At 49.1% G+C, this 18279-nt stretch overlaps 1 protein-coding gene across 3 annotated transcripts in view; it reads left to right on the plus strand.

Annotated features, from left to right (window-relative positions):
• The first annotated feature begins 625 nt into the window (after positions 1-625).
• Positions 626-18279, plus strand: part of CACNA1E (calcium voltage-gated channel subunit alpha1 E) — a 211045-nt gene continuing 193391 nt past the window's right edge. For 2 of the 3 annotated variants that reach the window (XM_026656080.1, XM_026656081.1), the window contains exon 1: positions 627-892. In XM_026656080.1, the coding sequence (XP_026511865.1) occupies positions 627-892 (266 nt within the window). Of the gene's footprint in view, positions 893-18279 lie in introns of all 3 variants that reach the window. The other variant, XM_026656079.1, reaches the window with a different exon arrangement.

An 18279-nucleotide genomic window follows, 5' to 3' on the forward strand; every position in this document is an offset into this window, starting at 1 on the left:
AGCGCTTGACTCTAGCGGGGCCGGCCTGCCACCTGTGCTCCCCGCGCCCTGTTGCACGCTCCGCCCGGCTGCATGGCCCGATGGCAAGGCTTGGAGGCGTGGAGGCTCTGAGAGGCCATTGCAAAGCGGGCTCTGGAGCGGCTCCTGTGCGGGGTTAAAGGCGGCAGCAGGGGATCCGACCTGGCCTTTTGATTTGCAACAAAGACCCGATACGATGCTGCGTCTGGTTTAACCCCTGGCTCCGGGGTGGAGCGCGCGGATGCTGCCTAGGGGCTGCGCCAAGGGACTCAGCCTCTCCGCCGCTTCCCCCCAGCTCCGCAAACTGTTACCCTCTGGGACAGCCGTCTGCCTGCAGCCTGCCTGCTCCCTGCCCAGGCGGCGGGGCGGTCGGGAGAAGAGCTCTGTCTCGCGGGCGGCCAGATCTAAAGCATGCCTCGGGGTTGGTGCTGAAAGGCTCCCTGGCTCCAGAGGAATGGAGGAGACCCAGAGCGCTGGCCATTAGACTGAGCAGCTCCGAGAGGGGGCTTGCCGACTGGGATCGCTTCACCCCTTTCCCCTTCCACTGGCTCTGTTGCTTGGTAGTTGGTGGGTGCCTTGATTGGATCGCCTCTCTGTTTTCTTCCAGGATGGCTCGCTTTGGGGAGGCGGTGGCTGGCCGCCTGGGATCCGGAGATGCGGGCTCTGAACAGAACAGGATCCGCCAAGGACCCCCCGCGCCTTCCGGAGCGACCCCGGGAGCCTTCAAGCAAACCAAAGCGCAGAGGGCCAGGACTATGGCTCTGTACAACCCCATCCCAGTCCGACAGAACTGCTTCACAGTCAACAGATCCCTCTTCCTCTTTGGGGAAGATAACCTGGTCAGAAAATACGCCAAGAAGCTCATCGACTGGCCATATCCTTTCCCCCCTCATTGCCCTGGTGAAAACCCTTGCTTCTCATGCCCGGATTTGCATCGGTGCAATTCCACAGCACATGTATGTTGCATTAGCTGGCAGGCACGCAGCAGTGTGTCTAAGGTAAGCGCCTGCCTTCTGCTTTCAGTCCAGAATCGATGGCACATGGAGACAGAGTGCCTAGGTTAATCGGGTGCGCTCCTCTCCATCCCCTGTCCCCCCAGGCTTGCATTCATTTCGGTTTCCAGGCTGTCTCTTTCTCCCCTTTCCTAGGTTTGGCAGGGCGAGCGGAAGTTGAGTGTATTGTCTCGTCGGGAATAAAGGCTCCAGTTAGTTGGTTTAAGAACTCTGGGCTAGAATCAAATTGGTCCCTGCAACCGACTCCAGAGACTAAGTTTTGGATCACCCATGAGACCATGTCTGGCGAGGAAGCATGTGTGTGTGTGTGTGTGCCCGCATTCGGACCTACAACCAACTCAGCTCCTCAGCTTGTCCTCCAACTCTGTAGACACGCAGAGAAACTTAACAGGGGTCCCCCTTAGCTCATTGATGACTCTTCCCTCCTTCTCCCCAAGCCTCAAAGATCTTGAAATCTTTTTGCTCTTTGTTACTTGCTAGAATGGAGGAGGCATTGTGCAGAGTGGATTCTGTGTTCCTCTTTATGGGAACAGACCCCTCCTTGATTCTGCAGGACTCTGCTTGGTGGTATGTTGCCTTCTAATAAATCCTTAATTTTATCCTCTCTCCCAGGGGCTCCCATGCCCTCCCCACGCCCCCACTGAGACATGCGGGAAACCTCTGCCTTTTTCAGTGCTGTGCTGGAACTGCTAAGGGACGGCTACACTGTTCTGGCACCGAATGGCCCAGGGCGCATAAGAAACTAGGTCTCCCTGCACTTGTGGCAGAGGGAGATGCTGAAAATTTCTGGAGGAGGCCTCCTCCGCTCCCCCCGCCTCAATTGGGCTTAGTACCAGAGCTGAAGTCGGCTGCCTTCTTATTCCACAGGGGCAGGGGGAGTGCAAATCCCTTGGGTGGGTTCAGGGCCTCAAGAAGCTTGTGCACTGCTGTCCTGCTGCTCCCCCACCAGGGTGTGTATTGCTGTTCCCCCTCCTCAGCCATCCCCTTCCCTGGCTTCGCCCTCCCCCGCCCCGCTGCTGTTCTGTGGGTGCTCCCCGTGCCCCCACTGCTCAGCCCCCTGCAGAGCTCCCCAGCTGCCGGCGGCCCCTGTTTTGATAGCTCTGTGGTGTCCAATACTGCAGAGAACTTTGCCTCGGGTTACCCCAGGAGCCCCTCCCTTGTGTCCAGCGCCGGGCACTGGCTGAGAGAGCTCTCCTCTCCTTCCGTGTGATACCCAGGGGAGCTTCGGCGCCGCACAAAACTCCTAGTACCGCCGCAGAGACCTCCCCCTCCCTCCTTAGACAGCTTCCCAGACTCCACCCTGCTCGTCAGCCTTTCTCCAACGCACGCGTTCAGCACCATAGACAGCTCCTCACCGCGCGGCGTTCCCACCGGCACTGCATGGCACTCGCCGGGAAATTCTGGCCGGGGCACGGTTACAGTTCCTGCTAGTGCTTCAGCCAGGACAGTTCCCTCTCCGTGGTCAGCCGTGTGCCAGGAAGGACGCCCTCTGTAAAGAGGTGGCAGCACAATGGAATCCCTGGGCTCACCCTGCATCGCTTGCTGTCCGGTGTATTGCAGAGGGAAGATTTTTGTGTAGGGTTGGGTGGGATGCAGGGCAACCTGGAAGTTTTGCAGTAGGATGTGGTGGATGGGTTGCTTTCACACTGCTCTCTTCATAGCCTCCTTGCTGCAGAAGGTAGCCAAGCTGACAAGCTTAGAGCTGGCCATGTTCACTTTTAACTCTGCCCTATATTTTGCACTTGCAGTTACAAATGTCTATAGTTTCAGCCATTACTTTTCTTCCCGGACACACTACTTGGCTTGCTTGAGGGATCTGACAACTCCTTGCTTGGATGTAAAGGAACTTGCCCTGGTACCAAATGAAAATTCCCTTTATCTGCTGCAAAGGCCTGATTTTAGAAAGGCTATAATATGAAAGGAGGCTAGAGGGATTGATTGAACAAAAACATGCCAAGAAAATAGTCCTGCTAACGCTGAGGTCCCAGTTCAGCAAAACTCTTAAGCACATGCTCAAGTGCTTTGCTGAAGTGGGGCCAATCCCCATGAGTGACATGATGAAAGATGTTAGGCCATTGGCAGTGCACATGAGGTAGTTAAGGCAAATGAAAGGGCTTTTTGATATTGAAGGAGCAGCTTAAGTCTATTAAATACTTCAGATGCTTTATGGTAGGTTTAAATCTCATTCTCCTAACTATCCATATAATGTATTACTCATCTCTGCAGTCTGGGCTGAGGTGTCTGAGCATAAGCATCAAGAGATATCTACAGCCCAGGAGTAGCTGTGCAAATTTCTTTGGGTCACTGCATGCCCTTTCTTAGATGAATAAGCCTTATTTTCCAAAATATGTCAAATTATTAATAAGCTTTGTTTTGTGAGATGGAAGGAGGGGCTAATTAATTTGCTTTATCATAATTTATTTATATGCTGCTGATGGCTGGAATCCCCAAGTGGGTCCCCTTGTATTAGATGATGTTCACATACATAATATAAAAACAGTCTCTGCCCCCATACAGCTTACATTCATAGTGCTTTCCTGCTATACTTAAACCCCTCCCCCCACATTATTCTTTCCAAGAATTTACAAAACATAACAATAGTTTAGCTTTTAGTTCCATTTGTCAAAGTAAATACTATATTCCCATGCAAATGGTAGGCACAGTTCTAATTTAAATATTGGAATCCTGGTCTCCTTCTGATCACTTGTCCATTGAACAGATGGAATAAGTGAAGGTCTCATCTTTCCAGGGAACTCATCTGCCTGAAAGAGTTCATGCTGTTCTTCATCACATGACCTGGTAGCTTCCGCTACCTCTTACGTTGACGGGGTTTTTTACGGTAACCTTGTACAACGAATGTGTGTCTTGGACAGAGTGGAATATGCACTGAGACTGAAAACTGAAATGTGGTTAGAGGCAAAGTGCCAATGCTGTGTACATTTCATCTTTTCAATCTGTCAACATAATACTGTGATCCTTCTGTTTTAGACAGCATGGAGGTACCATCATCTTGTGTTGTGGCAAAATGTCTGAAATGACAGGACAGTTTATATTGCACTTCAGTGGAGTGAGAGCTCAAAGTGCAATAATTTAGGACAGGGCTAAGCTTATAACAGAATCTCCTAATGAGGGGGCATAGTAATTGCATACTATTATCAGATAATGTAAAATGCTTGTTATTTTCTCCCTGTAATTGTACACTGGTGCAATCAGTTAAAAGGGATAGTGCCTTTAACCAGTGCTACTGACTTCAAACAGTTGTGTGAGTGTCTCCACAGTGTACAGCAAAGCCTGCTGTTTGAATCCCAGAACTGCCTCTGAGCTTGCAATCAAACTAGTTGATGGAGGAGAGTCTTAGATCTTGACCACAGTAAATGAGAGGGTGACTTGCCCAAGGTAGGAGGCTGGCTATTTTCAGCGGGTGATTGGTGCTGGTTATCATGGGGGTGACACAGAGGAAAACCAACTTGGATCAGGAGGGTGGGGGGAGGAGAGGTGCCTTCTTTATCAAAATCCAGTTGACTAGGTAATAGGGATAAAAATAACTGGGAACTGGTGATTCAGGCCTGTATATCTGCTGGGTAAATGTGTAATTATAACCAGCAGCCTCTTCAGTTTTGCTTTTCAGTGTAAACAGGGATGATACGTAAGGAGGAAGAAAGAGAAATATGAGACAAGGGCTTTCTTTTCTTGTGGGGGATCCAATCCTCTCAATCATACAAAACTGAAAACCAGATTTATTAGCTTCAGGTGGAATTGCCCCTTTTTTGCTGTTAATGTGCAAAATACTAGGCAGGAGCCGGTTGTATTTTAGCTAGAGGAGCATTAGATTTGTTTTTCTTAAGTCATTTTTAAAATTCAAATGAAAATTGAATTACATCTGTTAAAAACAAAGCCCCATTCCTGCTCCCTTGACTGCACTTGTTCTGTCAGGGGAGCAGCTGTCAATGCCCAGACCTCCTGTTTTTATTTCATTTGCCTGGCTGCCTGGAGAACTACAATTCAGTTAGTGTGAGATGGGAAGCAGCTTATCAATATCTGCTCAATTCATCTTCTATTAATCAGGTTTGACCACAGCTAGACCAACTCCCACCTCCAAAAAAAGAAAAGAAAAAAAGTGTGTGGGGGAGAAGCAAACAAAAGCTGTGTTGTGATTATGGCTCCTTTTCCCAAGGACTGACTCGTGTGCATCTTCATGAATTATGCATTGACCATGCAGGCTTTCCTAGGATTACTTGGTGAATGCTGACATGTAAAGCTGTTGGGCTGATCTGAAGGTGCATGAGAGATACTGCAGAGGGTCAGCTGGAGAAATATCCTGGTATTTTATTCTTTAACCCCAGTGTTGCTACTTATGGGGCTTGATTCTGCAAGGTTCTAAGCTCTCTGGCCCCAATCCAGCAAAGCAATTGAGCATGTGCTTAAACTTTATGAGTTGTCCCATTGGCTTCAGTGAGGCCCTATGGTAGGGGAAAGTCAGCTGTAGAAATCTCCTGATTTTATAGTCGTCTTTCTTCTGCCATACTTCTCTGAAAGAGAGACCAAACCAATGGGTATGAATAAAAAGAGAATTTATTCTCTTCTTTCTCACCCTCCGCCCTCAGCTTGTCTGGACACCTGTGCAATAAATAGTGGGCACTTTTTCTGCGGGTGTCTTATCCCAAAAGAGAAATCTCTTTGTGTGTGATCTGCTGGTCCCTGGTTCCAGTCCTCTGTCTGCTTCTCTCCTGGTATCCCTGTTAATTCAATAAACAGCAGGGGGCGTAGGGTCCCCCTTGATGCTTGTATGTATCCCCTTGTTAATATTTATCCATCCACACTGAGGGGAGAATGGCTTTCCATGAGACTTGCAGCTGACTCTCTCTTCTCCAACATCCCTATGCTAATCAAGGCCAGAACCCTCTATATAACAGTCGCTTACCTCAAACCACTCCCCACAGGAACCCTGTCCCAGTCTGCGACAGAATGGCAGTGAATTTCCACATAGTTGTAATTTACAGGATAGCTGTAATTGAAATACATCCCAGTTGCATTTCCACATTTACTGCGTTCCTAACCGGGGACAGAAAGTCCAGAGCTAAGTTTTGGACATAGCAGCCTAGCTGTCCCTCCACTAGACTGGAATTGGAATTAGTCTGTGGATTTTGTTCTGTAGGAGACGCACATGGTTTAATTTTCTGCTCACATCACTGATACAGACTGAGGACGCATTCCTGTTTGCTGGCAGCATTGGCACTGCCTGCTGAAAACCAACAAAGCCGGAAAGGAGCCTCATTGAGACGTATAGATTGTTCAGATGAAGGACAGTTGTGTTGATTGTGGTTGTTTAAAACCTCAGAAAGTGCTAGTTAACCCTGTTCGACTCAGGAACCATCTGCCGTTGTGCTGGGAGTAATGACCTAGTGGCAGTGTGTGTGCTGTATCATAATCATCCTGCTTAACTGGAGGAGTTCACACTACGGCCCAAAGCTGCAGTTGCTGGCCTCCTGACAACATTTCTCTCTCTCTCTTTGCCTTCATTTCATCTTCTCTGTTGCGCTGGCTCTGATGTCATCTGTATCAAAAGTTCCTGTGGCAGAGGTGGTCTTGTGACAACCACTTCGCAACTGTGCCCATTGAGATCCCAGATAGTGGGAGCCACATTCTCCACTGCCTTGCATCCTGTGAGGTCATTTGCACTTTTTGCCCCCATTATGCAGTCACATTGCACAGGTGTACAAAGCAGTGGGGCAGATCCCTGAGGATCTTCGGGCTTGTCTACACTACCGCTGGGGTCGATCTAAGATACGCAACGTCAGCTATGTGAATAGCGTAGCTGTAGTCAACGTACTTAGATCTACTTACCGCAGTGTCTTCACTGTGGTAAGTCGACAGCTGACACTCTCTTTCTGGTGACGTACCGGAGTCAATACTAGATGTGATAAATCAACCCCTGCTGGATCAATCGCTGCCCGCTGATCCGGCAGGTAGTGTAAACAAGCCCTTAGTTGCATTACTCTGTCTGGACACAATGGGGACTCTAGCAATGCCATGACAATGACCAGTGAGGACCTGCTATGCAAGCTTCCTTATGCAGTGCCCTATCAATGCCCAGCTGTTCTATGTCAGTGCCCAGCCAGGGCCATTGGTAGGTACCTCCTTACTACAGTGCCCTGTCAGTGCACAGCAGAGCCCTCTTAGTACCTAGCACGAATCAGCTGTGGGGGGATGCCTGACTGCAGTTCCCTGTCTCTCGTGCCCAGCCACAATTCCAGGATGCTGGCTTATGTACTGCAGTGCCCTATTAAAGGTGATTAGGGCCCAGAAAGGAGCCTTTAGAAGAGCAGTAAAAGTTTTGCATGGGCTTGTTTAAAACAAAACTGGCTAGTACTGGGGATTTCCTAATGGGAGTAACTTCATCCATTGGCTTATGCCTCAGGACGGTAGCATGGTCATGCTACCTGGGAGAAACATTCTGAGCCTTCTGACATCTTTCTGATGTTCTTTCAGTGCTGCTTTCTTTGCCTTTCATTCATTAGATTTCAAGCCTGCTTTGGGAGTAGGTGTAATGGCAGGTCCATCTTTCTGACAGCTGGAGAGAGAGAGAGAGGCTGCCTGTCAGATGGTGAATTTAAACAGAGGCAGCTGTTGTCATGGTGACGCCAAGTTGCATCCCATTGCTATGGCAACCGAAGTTAAAAAACTGATGTTAAGGCAGCAAAATCACATGATGTGATTCTTTTTTGTTTGAGAAAGAGAGAGAGAGAGAGATTTGGTTTCCAGTTAAGGCAAGGCTGGGTGGAGAAAAAACTATTTGTATACAGATATGATTGCATATATGACAGGTAAACAACCACATGCATACATTACAATGGCAAATTCAAACCTTATGTAGGTGGGGGCAGGCAGTAGAGTTGTGCCCACTTACACAGATCTGAATTTGGCCCTTAATGTAGATTTAGAGCGTGAACTTTTAGAATTGTATACCATGTTTTTTTAATGCTTCCAGATACTAAGTCTTATCCCCCTGTAACATAGACTGGCCTAAATCAAGAATAACTCCATTAAAGTCAACTAAGTGGCACTGATGTGAAAGAAGGAGAATTGGGTTCAATAGCCCGAATCCTCCGGTATGATGGAGATCTCTTTGCTGTAAGACATCGGTGTGAAGAGATGAGGAGGAGGGGCTAGGGTGGCTTTACACCACATCTGTGCTCCCCCAATAGCAGAGGGCTGCTGTCAGCTTCTTTGGCACACACTGCAATTTAGAGCAGCCTCTCCGCTTTTGTAGTTTTCATTGGCAGTAAAAGCCCTGTCGAGGGCACAGCTCCAGTTGAGGATTGCTGGAGTGCAGCATGCATTAGCCATACCTCTTCTTTTGGCCATGCTCTGACAGGCTCCCTACAACTGGGGTGCTCTAGCTGCTCAATGTAGGCACTTTCACAGTTCTTTCGTGCTACTGGAGACAAATGGACCATATCAGAAATGTAGGTCTGGCCCATTATTTGTATCTATATCACGGTTAGGGCATGGGCAGTCATGCCTAGTGGGTAGGGCTGGAACTAAAGGTCAGAGCTGGATTTGGAAGCCAGGAACCAAAGCAAGGTGAAGGAGCAGGGTCTGTCACAGCAGCCAGGTTAGGATCTGCCTAGTTGCCAAGACACTTTCCTAGTGTTCCCACACAGCTTAATAATGTGCCTAGACCAATCAGGGACTCCGGGAGCACTGCCAATCAAGCTCCTTGTGGGTGACATATCCTGTGGTGTTGGGCCCACACGGCTCACAGCCCATCAATTGCGGTGCTGCCAGAGCTGTCAGGTGGTGGTGTGAATATGGCAGTTGCTTAGGGACCAGCAGACCCATGTTCCAGCCCTGCAGCTCCTCCCCTATGGAGACATGATTCAAATGCACATACCCACAAACACACATTATATAAATATATGTTCTATAAGGTATATGCATAGAGTATTTTCAGTGCTATTTGCGTACCCAATGGCAATTGGTGTGTGTGGGTGATAGGTTTAGAGAAGTAATTCTAGAAGGAGCCCAGTCTTCTTTCAAGCATTAAACCAGACTTGAACTGGACAGAGGCATGAATGTCACAAGACTGAGTATGTTCATGAGACCATTATCGAAATTCCAGTGTTCAGAGCATTGAACTAAAGACAGCACCAAACAACAAATTTCCCTACCCGCAGAAGAAAGGTGCTTCACTTTCTTGTGTCCCCTTTCCTTCCCCCATCAGGGTTAGTGAAGTGGGGATGTGGAGAAGCTCTGGGCTGAATTTGGGACAGTACCCTACAACTTTATTTTGGGAATAGGATCTTTCATGCAAAATGTATCCCAAAATTCCTTGCAGCGTCTACAGGAGAGGGGCAGGGAAGAGAAGAATTGCTTTCAGCTGCGATTTGGAATTAGATGGAGCGCTGGGGAGTCAGAGAGAGGAAGGGTTTTCAAGTGGCAGGGGCTGCGGAGGAGAAGGATCCTTCACAGGGGTCACGTGCGGAGGGAGAGAGAGGAGATTGGTGGTAGACAAGCAGAAGGAATAGGGGATTGGGAGCAAAGAGATGAATGAATGAATATAGAGGCTGAATTCCCTCTCATCTCAGAGGGGAGTGCTTCCTCCAGGGTTTGGATTAGGGTCTATCGATAGGGGAAGGCAGAGTTAAATGAAGATGGAGACCGAGAAGAAGCCTAGGAGAAATTGGTTTCTTGACTGCAGGGCTGGGGGATCATTGGTGAGGCGGTGTAGCAAATCCTGATTTAATAAACATGGGAACTGAATTTCTTCCCCTATCAGCTGGTTTCTCTAAGGCAGACTTTTAAAAGGGTCCGGCCTCTATGCAGATGCTAGGATAGCTGCTTTGATTCAGCCCCCAGTCCTCTCAATCCCACCCTTTCACCAGCATATTTCATTTCTGAAGGCAGGGAGGGGGTGAGGAAGCTAGCATGATCTCACTGCTTTCAGATCACTAACTCACAGATGCTGCAGGTGAATCTGTGAAGGCTTTCTGCAGCACTCAGCCAGGGTGTGATTTATGTCCTATCCAGCCATTTGGGTATATTGCATCAGCATGCCGTCAGAATCATAAATTCTCCTTCAGGGCTTGGATCTGGGCATGCTTTCTGCATGAGCAATAGAGTCTGAGTGAGTCTGGTTTTAGCTTTTATCCTAGACCTGTTCCCTTGGTGGTTCTGGTGTAGGTGCACATTCCTTTGTGACCAGAGGGAAGCACCCAGTAGCATAGAGGCTGCTCCCCCAAGGCCCATATTCCTTAGCTAGCTGCTCTTCCTAGGAGAAGGGAAAGAGCTCCACGTTGCCCTCTGTTGCTCTGCTTAGCTAATCCCCACGTGGTAACTTCAAAAAAGTTCTGCCTCTATCGCTCTGATGTAATTCAGTAGCTGATGGAGGGGAAGGGGGCACAGCACCGAGCACCATCCCTACTATTACACAGACTTATGGCTCAAGCAAGACCAGATCAGAATCTAGTGGAGTGCTTCCAGGACAGGATATAGCTGGGGGTGGGGGAGAAGAGTGGGTTATTGCTGAAGCCTGGGCTAATTTCTGTCTGGCTTGGTGACTAACAACAAGTCAACACTGCTTCCACTGGCCTCTCATCTCCTTCCCCATCTTGAAATTCACCAGGAAGGAAATTAACAAATGGCAGGTGTGCAGCACGGCTGGAATTAGCTGAGTTGCTAAGGAAACAAGTCAACTATTCAAGGGAGAGAGCATTGGATAAAGGAGATAAATCAATAAGAAAACCTATTTTTATCGTTTCCTTAATGATCTTATCCAAGAAGCTAGATGAAGGTAAAATGAGAGAGCTGGAGAGAGACAGGCTCTCATTACCAGGCTCAGAGGGAGGCAAGTGTTACTGTGCATTTTGGGTGACTGTAAGTTTTGTATAATTAGACACCTAACAAGGAAGGAAGCAGGAGAGAGACAGGGCATCTTCTGGGGATCCCCAACTCTGAGCTGGGAGGATCATCACCTCCTTGGCAGAATGAAAGGCAGACTGATTTTAGTGTTTATTGAATCTCCCTCACACTTTTGCTAATAGTTTCCAACTCTTATCTCTCTTGGGGTGGAGCAGAGGAATTTGGGGATCTCCAGGCCATTTACAGCCCAGTTTTCCAAAGTGTTCTCTTGGGTCCAAAACTGAGAGACCATGGGCCTAATTCTCTGAGGTGCTGAGAGCCCAGAGTGGCCAATGATGTCAACTGGAACTGTGGGTGCTCAGCCCTGCTGAGATGTAGGGTCAAGGTGTCACACGGTGGGCACCTAAAGCATGAAGCTTTGAAAATGAAAAGCCACTTTTGAAAATGTTGGCTCTAACTCCTCCCCTGATCTGAGTGAAGGAACCTTGTCCTCACATTGGCTGGGTCAGCTTACTCAGGGACACTCGCTCAGTGCTAGGTGTTCTGGAGGAAGGAGGGTAACACAAAGGCACCAACACCCAAAGTTGACCCATTTGAGAGCTTCATTGATAACTTGCCCAAGAACCCCACTTCATTTGTACAGAATGGGGCCAAGTAAAGCTGCCCACTTTGGTCTGGAGGTATGGGGCCCATGGAGGCTACAGATCCCTGTATGCAGTGCTCAATGTCGATCTGAATACTTGCACTTGGTGTAAGAGCAGCACATGCTTGGGCCTTGAGGGTGGGATTCCCAAAGGAGAAGGGTGTTGGCCTAATACTATTCCCTTTGAAGTCAGTAGTGAAACTCCCTTTGACTTCAGTTGGGGAAGAATTGGGCCAACACTGTACTCTCAAACCCCCCCACCCATTGTCTCTGTGCACCACAGCTACAAGCCACTTCTCCCCTCTTAATGGAAGTGCTCAGCTTGGGTCTGTGTTCACAGAGATTAGAGGGCGCTGCCCTACCAGACACTGCCATTGCCTCTGTCCCACTCTGTAATGCTCCAGCCACAGCATTCATGCCTCCCTCTGGCTCCTGCCTCTATCAGAGCTACCTGGTTTTTCCATCTGGATTTTTCCATCCTGGGATAATCAAATTTAAAGATTGCATGAAGGAGAGAGGGGCATTAAATGTCTGGCTCAGAAAGGAAGGGAGTGAGAAATAGCAAGCACCACTTGTCAGGGTGAAACAGACCCTGCGGGAGGAAAGGGACTCCAGTGCTGCCAGCCAGCTCCACACTTCTCATTTAGGCAAGTGGATCTAGCGCCTAGGGACTTGTCTTGCTCGCTGCAGCAGCACTGCTAAAGCACTTGTTTTCTTTGAACTAGTGTTAATTGCTCACAGGTTTTCAGGAAAAGGGAACAAAAGACCCAAAACAGGCTAGTGGCTCACGTCCAGATATTATTTCTTATGTAATTGCTGGAAGTTGGTGGGTGTGGCTGGGGAACAAAGCAACGTGTGGCCTTAACAGGAGCCTTGAAGGGAAATCACAGCTGATATAAAGCCCCCTGGGAAAACTTTTTGGTACCTGGTTGGTCAGCTCATGGCAGTTTCCATCACTCTCTTCTGGCCCCACCCTGTAAGGTAAATGTTACGATTGAGCACAGAACATCCATATACATATTGTAATCCAGAACGTCCCACTTGTTCAGGGCTGAAGATGACAATCGTTTCAGGGTTGGAATCTGCAGCATCAGAGATGTTTTGAAATTGTCCCTTCGGGTGCAGTGTTGCTTCTTGAATGTGCATCCGACTTCTGAAAGAATATGTGACACAAATAAGACCCCCAATGACGATAGCAAGAAGGGGATAGGAAGTGAATTGCTACTTATACGTCTCGTGGTTAATTTCACCTTGTTTTCAGCCCCAGGTCCTGGAATCTTCAAAAAACTTCCTCGTTTTTAATTGCTTGGTGATTTGGGGTGAGAATCTGATTTCTTTTTTCGCGCACACACATGCATTTGGGGGGAGGGATAGCTCAGTGGTTTGAGCATTGGCCTGCTAAACCCAGGGTTGTGAGTTCAATCCTTGAGGGGGCCACTTAGGGATCTGGGGCAAAATCAGTACTTGGTCCTGCTAGTGAAGGCAGGGGGCTGGACTCAATGACCTTTCAAGGTCCCTTCCAGTTCTAGGAGATAGGATATCTCCATTAATTTAATTTAATCCCCAGTTTGGGGGGTGGTGGTACCATAGATTTTTCTATCGCTTTTCATCTGAGAATGGAGAACCTGCCACGCCACTCAGAGTGTCCTGCCTCTAGTAGTGCCCTTGTCTGATGAGACCCACCCTCCCCCAAGGCCCACCACTGTGCAATGCTGCAGGTGGCCGATGCCTTCCTGCCTGACCGCTGGGGTGCCCAGCATATGGGCAGGAGATTTGATCTGCCTCAATCTTATCCTTTCTAATGACAAGCATAATTAATGCTGCCATAGTTAATATCAATAACAGGATGTGACTTCATGGCAGTTAATTCCACAGGATGACTATGTGCTGCATAAAGTAATATTTCCTTTTATTTCTTTTTAAATTATCGGCCATTACTTTCATTGAGTGGCCTGGCTTGTCCATACCTCATCTGAATCCCCTTTGACTCCTCTCTGTACCAGGCTAAAGAAGTCTTAACTTCTGCAATTGCTCATCTTGGCGAGATCACTGGCGATATGGATTGAAAGCCTGTCTTTGGTCACCAGATAGGCGATACTCCTGCCCTACTTTCAGGAAGCTGCAGAAGTGAAGGGACATGCCCTAAAAATTGCTCAGGTCTTAGACCAAACCCAGAGGGTCAACTCTCCCTGCACCTCCAAAGCCCTTAGCCACAGAGTCATGCAAGGCTCAGTCCTAGCTTCGTATAGGCGTGCCAGCAGTACCCAGCCCTATCTCACCTCTCCCGCAAAGGTAGATGTCACAATGTTCTAGTTCTCCCAGCGGCTATCCAAAACCAGCACCTGGATAGAAGAGCAGCTGGCTGAAGCTTAACCCAGGCAAGAATGAGGCAAGGATGGTAGCAAGAGGGAAGTGCTTTGAAGAGCCTCCCACTTCTATAGACTCACCCACAATCTGGGGCATCTGGCCTCAGATTAAGTTGGTCTGCAGCTTACAAGTCCTTTTGTACTTCTCAGTGCTACAGGATGCCCAGCTAGCTGTGGTGGCAAAGAATGCCCCCTTCCCTGTGTCTGGCCAGAAGATTATGCCCCATGCTATGGGACACAGACCTGGTTATGGTGATATGCACGTTCATGATCTCCAGGCTTGAGTAGGGTAATTTAGTGTGTCTAGGAATGAAGCCACAGGCCCTAAAAAAGCTCCAGCCGATGTAAAGCACAGCAGCCCATCTGCTTAGCACCGCAAGTCACTCTGGTGCTCGGCTCTCTGCATGGGCTCACTATTGAATGGGAGTCCAGTTCAAGGTCTGTCTGGCCCGCTATTCAAAGCTGCCCACAGGTCTGGCCCTGGATTGCCTCTTCCTCATCACAACCACCCCCAAACCACCAGCTGTTTCAGGGAAGCAATTATACTGTTGACCAGCAGGGGGCGGTTCTGAGAGCTGGAGGCAGAACTACCCAGGAGATGGGCCTAAACGGTGAACCTCACTTCTGGAGCATCTGCCAAGGGAACAGGCCTCTCCACTTTCAGAGCTAAATGCAGACATCACTTCTGCTTAGCTTTAAGTCACATTCCTCCCTCCCTCCCTCCACACTGATCAAACTATTCTCCTACGGGCTGGGGAGAGGAAAGCAGACAGAGAAAGATTGTTGCTTCTGACTTTAAATACTTGGGAGAAGTTCAGTTTCGATGGGGATGGGGCACTACAAAGACCTGCACAGAAAGAGAAATGGTGGAAATGAGTAGTTTGGTCTCAATGTAATCCCTTGCCAGTGGATGTTTGTTCAGATGCCAGAGCCATCCCCACCCCTGTGACAGTCCATGCTAACCAGAGAACTGGAGCAGCCCAGGGAGTGCAGGTCGGCATTGAGGTGGATTGGCAGAGGAGACAGTGCAGGGCACTGCAGATCAGGACTAAGGTACATGACTGAGAGTGTGGGTCCTTGCATAGCAGGAGGGTCGGTGAAGTGCGGTGGCAGAACCATGCCGTGGGATGGCTGCACAGCGCATGTGCTTCTACCTAGACATGCATGGCAGGGCCAGACGGTGGGCAGCTGGAGAGGAGAAGTTGATTGGGGCTCTGGTTTAAACGCACAATCCCTCCCTGTCAGGATTATTTCAGGAGTTCTGCTTTAACTCCAGTGGCAAACACTTGGCAGAAGTCCCTGGCTGCTCCCTTCCTGCCGTGCAGCTCTCCAGCCAGCCAGCTCCAACACAAACATACAAACCAACTTACGGGACAGCACTTCTGCTTCCCCAGGGCTCCCTATCCTGCCTCCTGGTCAGCAATCCCCTCCTGTGTTTTTCCCAGGGGAGTAACTCAGCCCCTCTGTGAAAAGTGCTGAGCCTAACTGAACTCAACTGGGCCTAATTAGCTCTCTGAGCTACTGCTGAACCCTAATTGCTAGGCTGCTGCCTGGTGCAATGGTCCTCCCTGGGCACATCACTGCGTTGCAGGCAAGGCACCAACAGACCTGTCCAGCCTGCCCCACCATGCTCCCAAACTGTCACAAGACCTAGAATTCACCCAGTTTCTTTTACAGGGAAGATCAAGCCCAAAATTAAACGAGGCACCTGTGGAGACCTCCTGCCTGCTGTGTAAACAGCCACTCCTATTCACTTTGCCTGGGATCTTTATTCCCATAACACAGCTGGTACAGTGAATTGGTGCACTGGATCTACTGCCTCCTCTTGAACTCTGGGAGGAAAATGTCCCCCAGGAAGCGGGAGCATGGCAGTTGATTCACTCACCTGCCGGGGTAAAGAGGTGTCTGTTCTCCATTAGTATCTCACTGTTCTTGAAATATGACTCTCCATCCCGAAACAGTGGTGTATCTAAGGTCCCCTCCTTCTGCCTCCCAGCTGTGAGGTAGCAGGGGCTAGGAAGCATCGCCCGTCTCCTCGTGTTCATTGATGACAATTGTACTTTTATTACAAAGACGCGTTAAAGATCAATGGTCACTGACAAGGATTTAATCATCTTTTTGCTCTGAAGTGTGCTTTGTTTTGGCTCTGCTGGGCAGCAGGCCAGATGGGAGGAGGGAATTCTTTACATGTCCGGCTTGTTTAACACAGCCGTCTTGAGATCAAAGGATCAGGGGGCTAGGCTTCATGCTCTCTTCTAAATGCGAAGAACCCTCAGTTTATTCCTCCTTCCCCCAATTAAGAGAATGTTAATATCTAGGTGATTTGTAGTGGGGTCAGTCTAATTTGAAAGCTAATAATCCTAATAATTAATTGCCATGTGTATGCTGTATCACCTCTCTTTGCCAAGGACCCTAGCTGCTTCATGATAAAACACATACAGACTCAGGCCCTGCAGTCAGATCAATGCGCCTGGGGCCTTACACCTGGGTGGGGTCCCTTTGAAATCATTGATCCAGATTTTTCAAAGAGACCAGTGATTTTGGGTGCCTCCATTTCGGGGTGTCCAACTTGAGATGCCTTAAAGGGCCCAAATTGTCACCCACTTCTGAGACTTAGGCTCTGCCAAAGCATCTCGAGTGGACACCTGTACTTGGAGGCATCGCTTTTTGAAAATCTTGGGCCTCCTCGTGGGTGTCAAGGTGCACCTACACTGCTTGGAATCTAAATGCTGGGCCTTACAGAGTTCTACACACAGCTCCTTACTCCTGGCTGAAGTCCCATTGATGGTAGATCGTCATCTTCAGGGCAGGGAGTGTCCATTTCCTGTATTTGTCCCGCATGCTGGGTCCCCTATCCTGGCTGGGGACTATCATGTTATAGATATTGGATGGTGATACTGATTTTGAGGGTCCACAGGGCTGGGGCTGTTTTCAGATCAGCCCTTAGAGGTCAGATCCTTGAAGAGTTGCCCAATGTGGCTCAGGTTCATGAGGCTGAAATATGGTGATTAGCACCCATGTGCCAGTGCAATCGGTGTGCCAGGCCACAGGCTTTTGGAAAGAGAGAGGTGCATTGATGTGCTCTGGAAAGGCCTTACTCTGTGCTTGTGTTTGGGATAAACCGGGGGAGGGAGGGAGCTCTGAGATCAGAGCCCAGCAGCCATATCTCCTTGGATCCCGGAGGGACAGATGGAACATACCCCAGGGAGTCAGAAGTGGCATCTAGGACCCAGGCCATTAATGGCCTGAAAAGTCAACCCCCCAACCTTTTAAAGTCGATCCCTGCCCACGCTGCCAGGTGGTGAAGGGCACACAGCAGCAGGTAATATTAATAACAATAATAATATTAGTACTTGGTCCCTACGTAGTACATTCCAGCCCCAAAACTCTGCCTTGCCTACCCTCCAGCAATAATGGAGTTGCTACATAATGGTAGGAGTTGACAGATCAGCCTTTTCAGTAGCCCACATTAAGTGCATATTGCACAGTCTGACCTCGACATCACAAAGGGCCTCCTGCGTAACAGTTATCAGATCAGCATGGGAGAATTACAGCTGCAGTTGAGCTGGCAAAAACCAGCCTGCACTGTTGTTGTTATATAATGTGCAGCTTAGAGTAGTGCCTAGAAGCCAGCCAGGTCACAGGACAAATGAATAGGTAATGTCATTCTCTGCCCCAAAGAGCTTACAATCTCGAATCCAAGCCATAACAGGTGGGCTGGGGGAACCAGGGGGATTGATATGCCAGGTGTACGCCATCCTCAGACAGTCAGCAGCAAAGCTGCTAGCTGTTGTCAGAGGGCAGAGTCCTTATGCATTACAGCAGAGGTGAGTTTTGAGGAGGTCAAGGCAGCAGCTGTATGGATTTTGCCTGGGAGCACGAAAGTGCTTGTGGGGGAAGAGAAGAATCAGGCAAGCTGGGCTGGCAGCGCTTGCAGAGCAAAGGTGGGAGTCGACCTTGTGATCCTTGTGACCACAGCTAATGCCAAATCTTCCGAGATCAGCCCCTGCTCTAAAGCTGTGTCCAGGATGAGATTCCCAAGAGCACTCACCATCAGCCTCACTCTGGTCCCATTAAAATCAACAGGGAAACTCCCATTGAATCCGACAGGAGCAGAGTTGGGTCAGTGCTGAGTGCTTCTGAAAATCCCACCTTTAGGTTCAGAGTATGCTGCCCTCTGAGAGACTCCCCTTTACACCCCCTTAGACCCTGGGGTATGCTGCCCTCTGAGAGACTCCCCAGTACATCCCCTTAGACCCTGGGGTATGCTGCCCTCTGAGGGACTCCCCTTTACACCCCCTTAGACCCTGGGGTATGCTGCCCTCTGACGGACTCCCCATTACACCCCCTTAAACCCTGGGGTATGCTGCCCTCTGAG

This window comes from Terrapene carolina, unplaced genomic scaffold, assembly GCF_002925995.2.
Source record: "Terrapene carolina triunguis isolate 2854851 unplaced genomic scaffold, T_m_triunguis-2.0 Scaffold211, whole genome shotgun sequence".
NCBI lineage: Eukaryota > Metazoa > Chordata > Testudines > Emydidae > Terrapene > Terrapene triunguis.